Source organism: Silurus aristotelis (genome assembly GCF_946808225.1).
Source record: "Silurus aristotelis genome assembly, chromosome: 9".
Classification (NCBI taxonomy): domain Eukaryota; kingdom Metazoa; phylum Chordata; class Actinopteri; order Siluriformes; family Siluridae; genus Silurus; species Silurus aristotelis.
The window spans coordinates 21,611,292-21,622,517 of NC_139582.1; the positions used below are offsets into that span (position 1 = coordinate 21,611,292).

Below are 11,226 nucleotides of genomic sequence, written 5' to 3' on the forward strand. Positions count from 1 at the left end.
CTGTGTTTTTCTTCTTCGACAAATGGGAGTGTAGTTGAATTTGGTGTTTTTCCAGCACCAGTTTGATCATTTTTTTCTATTAAACATTTAAGTTGATTTTGGCAATAAAGTATGTTGGTTTTTCCCTAATATATAGATAAATCTACAAAAGTTCGATGGTCTCTGAATCGTATGTGGTGTTAAATATTGTCTATTGGACTGAGTATAAGTGTATCCCAGTTTCTGTGGAAGGCCAAATATGGATAAGCGATGCTATGGTTGTGCTTCAAAGTTCACTCTCTTCAAAAAAGAGGTTTGTTTATTTGTATGTTGATTAATAATGATAATAATAAGAAGAAGAAGAAAAACGAATTACTAAGAAGCATATTTTCTGTAAAATTATATATTTTATTTAAAATGATATGTATCATACGTAGTACTGTTACACTGTATTTTGTGTAAATATTGTTTCTCTGTATAAAACTTTTTCAGTGGACTAGATTTAATCTTAAACTATATTTAACCAATACGTTGCTGAATTGATACATGTTTTAAACAAGTGCCATTTATGTATTTACCAAAATATCAAGACGGTAGACAGTTTAATTCAATTTCAATTTAATTTTAATTTATAAAATCCCTTTCAACGTTGGACATCTTGTTAGCACCTTAATAGACATACATGTGACTTCGTGTGTGTGTGAGTGTGTGTGTGTGTATATATATATATATATATATATATATATATATATATATATATATAAAATATACACACAGTGCCTTGCAAAAGTATTCGGCCCCCTTGAACTTTGCGACCTTTTGCCACATTTCAGGCTTCAAACATAAAGATATAAAACTGTAATTTTGGGACACAATCATGAAGTGGAACGAAATTTATTGGATATTTAAAACTTTTTTAACAAATAAAAAACTGAAAAATTGGGCGTGCAAAATTATTCAGCCCCCTTGAGTTAATACTTTGTAGCGCCACCTTTTGCTGCGATTACAGCTGTAAGTCGCTTGGGGTATGTCTCTATCAGTTTTGCACATCGAGAGACTGAAATCTTTGCCCATTCCTCCTTGCAAAACAGCTCGAGCTCAGTGAGGTTGGATGGAGAGCATTTGTGAACAGCAGTTTTCAGTTCTTTCCACAGATTCTCGATTGGATTCAGGTCTGGACTTTGACTTGGCCATTCTAACACCTGGATATGTTTATTTGTGAATCATTCCATTGTAGATTTTGCTTTATGTTTTGGATCATTGTCTTGTTGGAAGACAAATCTCCGTCCCAGTCTCAGGTCTTTTGCAGACTCCATCAGGTTTTCTTCCAGACTAGTCCTGTATTTGGCTCCATTCATCTTCCCATCAATTTTAACCATCTTCCCTGTCCCTGCTGAAGAAAAGCAGGCCCAAACCATGATGCTTCCCCCACCATGTTTGACAGTGGGGATGGTGTGTTCAGGGTGATGAGCTGTGTTGCTTTTACGCCAAACATAACGTTTTGCATTGTTGCCAAAAAGTTCGATTTTGGTTTCATCTGACCAGAGCACCCTCTTCCACATGTTTGGTGTGTCTCCCAGGTGGCTTGTGGCAAACTTTAAACGACACTTTTTATGGATATCTTTAAGAAATGGCTTCTTCTGGCCACTCTTCCATAAAGGCCAGATTTGTGCAGTATACGACTGATTGTTGTCATATGGACAGAGTCTCCCACCTCAGCTGTAGATCTCTGCAGTTCATCCAGAGTGATCATGGGCCTCTTGGCTGCATCTCTGATCAGTCTTCTCCTTGTATGAGCTAAAAGTTTAGAGGGATGGCCAGGTCTTGGTAGATTTGCAGTAGTCTGATACTCCTTCCATTTCAATATTATGGCTTGCACAGTGCTCCTTGGGATGTTTAAAGCTTGGGAAATCTTTTTGTATCCAAATCCGGCTTTAAACTTCTCCACAACAGTATCTAAGACCTGCCTGGTGTGTTCCTTGTTCTTCATGATGCTCTCTGCGCTTTAAACGGACCTCTGAGACTATCACAGTGCAGGTGCATTTATACGAAGACTTGATTACACACAGGTGGATTCTATTTATCATCATTAGTCATTTAGGTCAACATTGGATCATTCAGAGATCCTCACTGAACTTCTGGAGAGAGTTTGCTGCACTGAAAGTAAAGGGGCTGAATAATTTTGCACGCCCAATTTTTCAGTTTTTTATTTATTAAAAAAGTCTGAAATATCCAATAAATTTCATTCCACTTCCTGATTGTGTCCCATTTGTTGTTGATTCTTCACAAAAAATTACAGTTTTATATCTTTATGTTTGAAGCCTGAAATGTGGCAAAAGGTCGCAAAGTTCAAGGGGGCCGAATACTTTCGCAAGGCACTGTGTATGTATATATATGTATGTATGTATGTATGTGTGTGTGTATATATATATATATATATATGACTTTCTCATATATCTGAGGAAGTCAGGTGTGGCAAAGAAGTGGATGGTAAGCACTTTGTGAGACCTTTCTTTTTTGCAGTGGTGAGGGACAGGTTGATGGACGAAGTCAGATGTTTGTGGATGATATTGTGATTTGTGGTGAGAGTAGAGAGCAGGTTGAGAAGAGCCTGGAGAGGTGGAGGTATGTGCTGGAGAGAAGGGGAATGAAAGTCAGTAGGAGTAAGACAGAGTACATGTGTGTGAATGAGAGGGAGGGCAGTGGAGGGGTGCGGTTGCAGGGAGAAAAGGTGGAGAAGGTGGAGGAGTTCAGGTACCTGGGGTCAACAGTGAACTGAACCGTCAATTTTGTCACCATTTGTTTTTTTACCCTGTCTGTTTTTGCCAATAAGTAATGAACATTTAATTTCATTGCAGTTGGGCTGCAAAAACTGTGGACGCTTGTTTTGTTCAGGATGTCTAATGTTCAGTGCTTTGGTGCCACGCTACGGTAACACTCAACAAAAAGTGTGCAAGCAGTGCCATGGAAATTTAACAAGGTTTGTTTGTGAATATGCTGATGCTTTGTAATATGCTGTAGAAGTAAGCTGTAAATGAGGTGTAAATGCATTTTGTGCTGTATGTTCAGTGGTGGAAAACAGAATGATGCATCAAGATGGTCACCACCTGAAAACTATAAAAAGTAAGAGCAGGAAAGCTTACATTTTTGCTTTTTGAAGTCTTCTCCATATAGCTAAGTATCACAAACGATGTCTTGGGTTGCAGACGGGTCGCTGCCTTTGAAGCCAAACAGACTCAAAAGTCTCAACAGTCTCAAAATGCAAGGGGAACGAATAATATACCATCGTTCATTTCAACAAGAGGTCTTAGTAAGGAGGACCAAGCAATTGCACAAAGACTCCAGAAGCTAAAAGAGGAAACCAAACCAAGTAAGAGTGATGCATATTCATTATCCCAATTAATAAATGCAGTTCAACACAAAATGCATATCTTTCCTTACATTGATTGTAGAGTCCATACCATCTGAGAAAGAGATAGAGTCTCGTCTTGCTGCACTGAAAGCTCCAGATCAGCCAATACTTTCAACTCGAGATATGGAAGAACGTTTGGCTGCTTTACAAGGAAGACCACCTCCTTCTCAAGCTCCTCCCTCAGTACGTATATATGGCTACATTGGGACTGTGCACAGAGTGGTTCATAATGGGATTTTTAGACTCTGTATTAAATAAATGTTTATATGTGGTATTTATTTAGTAAGTAGAAGGCATTTATTTCAGGTGGTTAGATAATAAGAGCCAATTTCATGATTTTTGGAATATTATTGTATTTGCTTTAAGCTTATTTTCACTAGCAAGTGACAAACAGCCATTCAAACACAGAGATGCAATTCTGTAAACAAACAACAAAGAGATATTCAACAAGCAAGCAATTTAAATAGATATTAGCTCCACATTATGCAAATGATTTATGATAAACATCCGGACAGCCATATGTCCTGCATGTAGTGGCATGGAATATATATATATATATATATATATATATATGCAATTGCTTTATAACTGAAAACATTATCTTGCATGCATATTGTGGCCTCTTAGCCATATTATTAGTTACAGCACTGTAATAGAAGTTTATTAGCATTTCCTTTTTCAGCATACTGTCATACTGGTAAACCACTGCTCTTTTAGCCGAGACCATGTTGAATATGTTGATAGAAATATATTGATGTTACATCAGTCAACCATAACATTTGAAACCTCTAGAGACCTGAGACTTTATCATGTCTGCCTTCCTTGTGCAATCAAAACATTTCTGACCCATTCAGGCATGGACTTTGCACAACCTCTGAAGGTGTGTTTAGCACCAAGATGTTAGCAGTGGATCCTTTAAGTCCTGTAAAGCCACCTTCTTCCATTGGTCCATTTTTGGTGTTCAAATGCCTGTTGTTGGTGCTGTCGGTGGTGGACAGAGTTCAGCATGGCCAATCTGACCGATCTGTCAGAGAACTGAATGTTCACTTACTGTCTAATATAATTTCACATGGTCATTACAGTCTATTACTTTTATTCCAAATCTTTTTTTAGGTGTGCTTGACCACCAAAACATTCAGCAGTATTATTTATTAACATTTAATGCTTCAATATGGCAGGTTCACCAGCGGCCTGACACTAGGACTCAAACCGAACAGGCCAATGACTTGATCACGCAGATGACCGAGGAAGTTGCCATTGACAGATCACAGTGCCCTGATGGTATTTTTTACAGTCTTTTTTGATTAGCATATTAATTATTTGCCCCTTTTTTTAGGTTATTATATACCTTTTTTGTGTGCATATATTTAATTTGTACACTTACAGATATGTTTTGTCCCCCTGTCATGTGATCTAATATAGCTGATGACTCTGAAAGTCCAGTCACACCCCTAAACGATCTGAACAAGCAAGCAAGCGGGACAGTGGATGACAATTTGGACGATGAGCAGCTGTCACTCAAGCAGATAGAGGACGAAAAGAGCCGTTTGCTGACAGAGGCCATGGATGAGTTAAAACGAGAGAAAAACAACCAAGAGCAGCTTCTTCAGGTAGCCAAGAGACTGTCTGTGCTCCAGGGACGAGACCCAGACAAAGGTAACTTAATGTTGCTCAATGTGTAGTGTAAACATTTTTGTATCTGAACTAAATTTGGACATTCTGCATTCATCTGAAGCGTGTAGCTCAAATTGAGACATCAGAATACCTCAATGTATGTGGAGCAGTGTTGCAGTGGGTCGGTAGCATCACAACTCCAGAGTAAGAATTTGCAAAGTTATATGGTTGTGCTTGTGTGTTTCAGTAACTATCAAAGACTTAAATCAACCTGACAGTGATGAAGAGACTGAGGAGGAAGCAATCGCCAGGGTTTTAAAAAGAGTCTGTATAATTAAATATTCTACATTTGGTGATAGCAATCTCCAGAAAAGAGTATTTTAACAATGTACCGTAATTTCCGGACTATTAAGCGCACCCAAATATAAGCCGCACCCACTGAATTTTTCAAAGATTTTTATTTTGAACATAAATACGCCGCACCTGTCTATAAGCCGCAGGTGCCTACATTTAAACTAATAAACTTTACACAGGCTTTAATGAAAGACAGTGTCTGTTACACGGCTTGTATCTAACCAGTAGCCTACCAAGAAAGTCATTGTTCACTGTCTTCCTCCTTCCTTTCACAACAATTTCTCCCGGGAGTTTATCTTTTGGAATCGTCGTGCGTTTAAAAATCACAATCGGTGAAGCTTTTCTCCCGATGCCGTGCAGCTCAGAACACAGGTGAAGTGTTTTCATGCCCGGTTGTTTTCAGCGTGACGAATGATTCGCATTTCCTGTAGACAGTCCGAGTGAGCGGCAGGTCAAACGTCAGAGGAACATCATCCGTATTTATGATGTGGTGCGGCCCGATTCAGTGGGAGCGCATCTGATTTAATATAAAGAGTTTCATTGGTTCACCTGAACCCGTTCTGCAATTTCATTGATCTAATATTATGGGGCTCAGTTTTTTGTCTTGAAGCTTGTGAAACCGGGAAAAACCCAGGAAAAATCCATTATTTAGCCGCTTCATTGTTTAAGCCACGGGGTTCAAAAAGCGGGAAAAAAGTAGCAGCTTATAGTCCGGAAAATACGGTACTTTGTCATATGAAAATGTTTTAATATTGTCCAGTCATAAATTTGACCTTTTCTGTGTTTTCTTTTATTATAAACATGCATTTCAATTACTGTAAAAGTTTTTTTTTAAATATATATATATATATATATAAATGAAACTCTGCTTTTCTAAATGCTTTAACTAAATGCTGTAAAATCTTTCTCGTTTTTCCTTTTTCTCACTTAATCATTTATTTCCCACAATATGTCTATTTTTGTTTTAAGATCTCAGAAGAAACAGCTTTAGATGAAGCCAGTGGTTATAACATCCCTCCAGAGCACAGTGGCCAAGAAAAGAAAGTAAATCCCAATTTCAATAAAAAGCAGGTAACACAATTTCTATATACTTTATACTCAGCCAGTTAAGTTAAACTTATTAGAGATAAAACTATTGGCACTAAACTTATAAATGCAAGCTTCATAACCCTTTTACTTCTATAAAGCTGCTCTGGGACAATGTCCATTGGTAAAAGCACTATACAAATAAATCTGAATTAAATTGAGTTTATAATACAGCAAACCTGCGTAGAACCATCACATGCTGATACTTACATCCCATTAGGAATGCATGTAAAGATGATCCCATTGTAAAGCCGATCCCATCTAATTTGAAATGATTATAAACCTACAAAAAATGTCCTTCATTATTCGCAGTGATACAAGGAATAGAAGGTTTACCATTAGATAATCTGTAATACACTTTTAAGCCACAGGGAGGCACTTCAGCTTCAACTAGCACTTTCTTATTGTTATGTCAAATTCCAGTCATCTAAACCAAAGCCTCCTGCTGTCTCTGTGCACTGGGGTGCTGTGCATGATGAGGGTGATGATGATGAGGAAGAAGACGAGCTGCCCTGGTGCTGCATCTGTAATCAAGATGCCACCATTCGGTGCCACACGTGTGACCAGGACCTGTACTGCAACCGGTGCTTTAGGTAAGGACCCGTTCAAGCTTATTAAATCAAATGAATATAATTTCCAATGAAATATCATATAAATGTGAGTGTGAATGCACTTTCTTCTTTCACGTAGCTGTAAATGAGTATATTTACTCCTAGGCACTATTTTTGTCCTCTGGTATTGAACAAAATTACAAGAGGAACCCAAAAATGTCCAGATTTGGAATGTGACAAACATACTCAAAATAGTTGGAGGTTTTGCCAAATTTTTGGCTAATCAGTCTTTGAGTGGCATCATAAATCCTAAAATCGCACCACGACAAAACACCCACAGATGCATTCTTTCCCTAATAGTCTAATTTTTTATTTAGGGAACATACAGAAGTTCCAAGAGGTGAGATTTGGTAAACTCCCTGGATGTGAAGTTATAACCACACTGTTTCTGGTTAAAACCTCCTTAGTTGACATTGCAGTGTGTGCATGTGCATCGTCACAATTCCAGATCAAGTTCTATAAGTACCACTTTTTTGGTAGTTGCTTTTCCTTGGATGAGTTTGTTATTGTCCAAAATAAAAAAAAATTATTTCACAAATTTTCTTAACCTGCCATAGGGATTAAAGAGCAACAATTCACAAGCATAACCTTAGAAATATGATGCCTCTAAAGAGGCAGACTCACCAGACTGTAAGCCTACTGATTTATCATCTGGGTTTAATTTGTAGATGGTTTGAGTAGTTTGATGTGCTTGTTACTGTAGTCATTAAAGGTGGTATCAAAAAGTTTTGAGACTTAAGTGGCACAGATCTGGTCGCATTCACCGAATGTCCTCCCTCAGACGCCTTAAAACCTGGCAGTAGAACTTACTATTGACGGTCTGCCCCGGGGACAAATTCTCGATGCACAATGTTGCGAATGTCGAAAAAAAACAATGAGCATGCAAACAATGAGTCAAGCTCGGACCTGCCTCGCCTTGTTTTAGACATGAAAATGATGGGCTCTTCCACTGTGAACTGTTGCTTCTTCCGAATGGTTTTGACATTTTCGGGGGTTAAGCTCGTTGAAAGTCTTCCTGATCTCTCGCCCTCTTCCACTGATTTTCTTTTAATCTTTCAAAGTGCACCTCAAACGACCCATTGCAGCAACGGCGTAAACTTGACGAATCATGTCAAACATCTGTGGCAGATTTGCCCAGTTTCACACAGAATTTGTTTACTCTTTGTTCTAACTTGCTGATCATGATGAAATCGCAGACGTTGTAATGCACATGGCCAGAATTGCACCAGTTGCACAATTCCTAATGTACACAGAATGATGTCTTTTGCCACACTGACTTATAAAAAGTTGGTGCTCTGTGTGACTGTGCATGCAGCCTTGTGCTGCCATCTGTTGGCGTGTTATAAAACTTGTCTCAAAACTTTAAGATACCAACTCGTAGTCTTATAAAGGAAGGAGAAATGTATTGTATAGATAGCTTCCAGTTGAAGGAGTAAACTATATGGGCAAAGGTTTGTGGAGAGCTGACCTGCTTATTGAACATCTCATTTTACATTCAGTCCCCATTTGCTGTTATAATAACCCCCACTCCTCTGGGAAGATGTTTCATTTTGAGGTGTATTTGTGGTGATTTGAGTTCATTCAGCCACAAAGGTGTTAGTACTTTAGGTAAGTCAGGTGCTGATGTAGGGTCAGGAAGCCTGGGGTCCAGTCATTGTTTTTTTAAATTCGACCCAGAGGTGTTCAAAACCTCTTGGCCACTCAAGATCTTCTACTCTGACCCATGTAAACCATATTTTCATGAAGCTCACTTTGTGCACAGGGACAGTGTAATGCTGGAACAGATTTAAAGGAAATATTTAATGCTACAGCATCCAAAAGCATCCTGTATAATTGTGTGAAAAAAAAAAAAGAACGCCATGTGTGGAATTTTAGGCTTTTGTCCATATAATGTAAATTACATAAAAATATCCACTTACTTTGTTTGTTTGTTTTCGCAATTTAAATGTTTTTTGAGTCATTTAGAGCATTATCTGATCAAATATCCCACATTGTACACTATTGGGAAATTTGCATGGGGTCTCTCTTCTACTCCACTATTATGTTTCCATGTTTATTATCATTGAAAGCAGAAGATCAAGTAATTCGACTTTTTCAAATGGATCCAAAAAGGGTTATGGTAAAATATTATGTCGGGGTTTTTTTTTTTTTTTGCTTGTGGACATTTTTTACTGTGTCTGAACCACTTCTTGTATGTTGTAATTCATTTTTTTTCTCCCTCCCAAAAGGGAAGGCCATGATGAATATGATCGAAAAGAACACCGCACATCCAGTTACACAGCCCCGAAGAAAAGCAAGAAGACGAAAGGTTCCTTAAAGCGAAGCTAAAGTGTGTCACGAGCGACCCACATGTCAGTAAAGAAAATATTTTGAAAGTAAATATAATTTATTATGGGGAAAAAAAACATTTAAGTATCTCAAAATGGTTGTTAAAAGTATTGAGTAGTTGTGTCATATTCAGGATTTACATTTTATTTGATTTATTTGATTTTAAAAGCTACTTAAATGCGATACTTATATAAATTTGTTCATTAATATTCAGTAACTGCTTTGTCTTGCTCAGGGTCGCAATTGATCACTTTCCCGGAAGCAATAAGGAAAGCATGAGGCCAGCCGTTGCACATCAGCCTTTACCACAAGCTCAGGATTGAACCAGAGACCCTTAAGCTGTGAGGCATCAGCAGTTCACTCTACACCAACAAGCTGCCCTAGAAATGTATAATATACACTTTAATTAAGGTTTTGCGGGTCCTTCCTTAACACGAATAACAACTTTACACACTCGTGGCTTCTGGACAGTTATTTTCTCTAAACGTTCAGCCGAATACTTTGCCGTGCCTCTTGTAAAAATTTCCCAGAGGTCTTCTTTGCTAGTTGAATATTACTTTCTGGCAATGCGATCCAGTTTATCTGAGAGCGGGTTAATGGTATGCGGGTGTGGACAGGCCATTCCATGATAGATAACACTCCAGCTGACTGTTTGCTTTGTAAGTGACACTTCTAGTGTGAGGCAGTCTGGTCATTTCTGTTAGAGTAAAAAATGTTTTCAAGTCATTCACTGTCTAATTCGTGTGTTCTTTTACCCTTTACCTGGTTTGTTGAATATAACATGCATGTGTCTCACTAAACGATAAAAGGTGCTTCCAGACTTTTGACAGGAACTGTAAGGCTGAAATCACTTTTTTTGAATGTACATGGCAAAATTGCCCCTGGTAACAATAGAGGTGAGTAATGGTTTGAATCAATCGAATCATGTCCGTGCCAGTCAATAAAGCACTATGGTCATTGCTTGAAGGTTTCATATTCAAGTATGACTGCTAGGCTTTTATGTTATCAGTGTCTAAGAGGCTACTGAATTTCAGCTGTGTCTGGCTGGCGGTTTGTGGGATTCTTGCGGTTATGTTTAACTGAGACATGAGTCACTACACCACTCAAGCACCCCCCCCCCCCCTCCTCTCCTACACACACACACACACACGCCTGTCTCTCTTACTCAATCGCACACTTTCTCCTATCTGATCTAGCATTGTTTTCCAACATCACTGTGTCATCTTGTTTCTATTGGATTCTTGTTGGATGCTTTATTACATACAGAGCTCTGATTTTATTGGCAGGATTTTAAATGGATTTAAAATAAGCATCTAAAAGTTAAATGGGCACTACAGATGCAGAACAAATGTAATAGGGAGAAATGGGTGCATTAGCATGCAGTACAGACCAACTCTTGGGACGTATAATCATTGTGTGGTCCATCGTAGAGAGTTGGAATGAATGTGAAAGGGGGAGATGAGTGGTGAGAGAGTGCCTTAGCATTATCAAGTGCTTTAGCATTATTGGACTTCTAGTGAGTGTTACATTAGGACACTAAATATGCACTTTTTTGCTAAAAGAGAAGAATTAGCTTGTTGTCTCACTGACTGAAAAACTGCTTGTTTAAAACACAATGTTAATGTAAGAGTTCATATTGTTGTGGTTGCTATAGTGAGAAGAACAGCTTCCTGTGTTGCATGTGAGTAATAATGCTACATTATTTCTCTCTGTTCTGAAACAAAATGAGCATTCTTAAATACCTGGTAAATAACACTCTAATTCACAATCTGTGTATTATTTGATCTATATAATTATTGTTGAAATTGTAATCTTAATTACATTTCTTTAAAACTTCAATGA

General features: G+C 38.1%; 1 protein-coding gene and 1 long non-coding RNA gene across 2 annotated transcripts in view; one reads left to right on the forward strand and one right to left on the reverse strand.

The window, feature by feature from the left end:
• Nucleotides 1–11,226, reverse strand: part of LOC310731156 — a 282,526-nt gene that overhangs the window by 196,598 nt on the left and 74,702 nt on the right. The window lies entirely within an intron of this gene.
• zfyve19 (zinc finger, FYVE domain containing 19) lies at nucleotides 8–10,110 on the forward strand. The gene is made up of 12 exons (XM_083550501.1): nucleotides 8–292; nucleotides 2,838–2,959; nucleotides 3,049–3,102; nucleotides 3,186–3,349; nucleotides 3,432–3,574; nucleotides 4,570–4,672; nucleotides 4,814–5,047; nucleotides 5,253–5,329; nucleotides 6,329–6,430; nucleotides 6,869–7,038; nucleotides 9,285–9,407; nucleotides 9,620–10,110. The coding sequence occupies exons 1-11, from the start codon at nucleotides 239–241 to the stop codon at nucleotides 9,382–9,384; spliced, it is 1,323 nt and encodes a 440-aa protein (XP_083406627.1). The 5' UTR covers nucleotides 8–238; the 3' UTR covers nucleotides 9,385–9,407; nucleotides 9,620–10,110.

Excerpts from the sequence above, each read along its gene's own strand:
- zfyve19 (XM_083550501.1), top strand. The coding sequence starts at position 239 with ATGGATAAGCGATGCTATGGTTGTGCTTCAAAGTTCACTCTCTTCAAA. Across the intron at positions 5,330-6,328 it reads TCGCCAGGGTTTTAAAAAGA|ATCTCAGAAGAAACAGCTTT; the intron begins GTCTGTATAATT and ends TTTTGTTTTAAG. Across the intron at positions 6,431-6,868 it reads CCAATTTCAATAAAAAGCAG|TCATCTAAACCAAAGCCTCC; the intron begins GTAACACAATTT and ends GTCAAATTCCAG.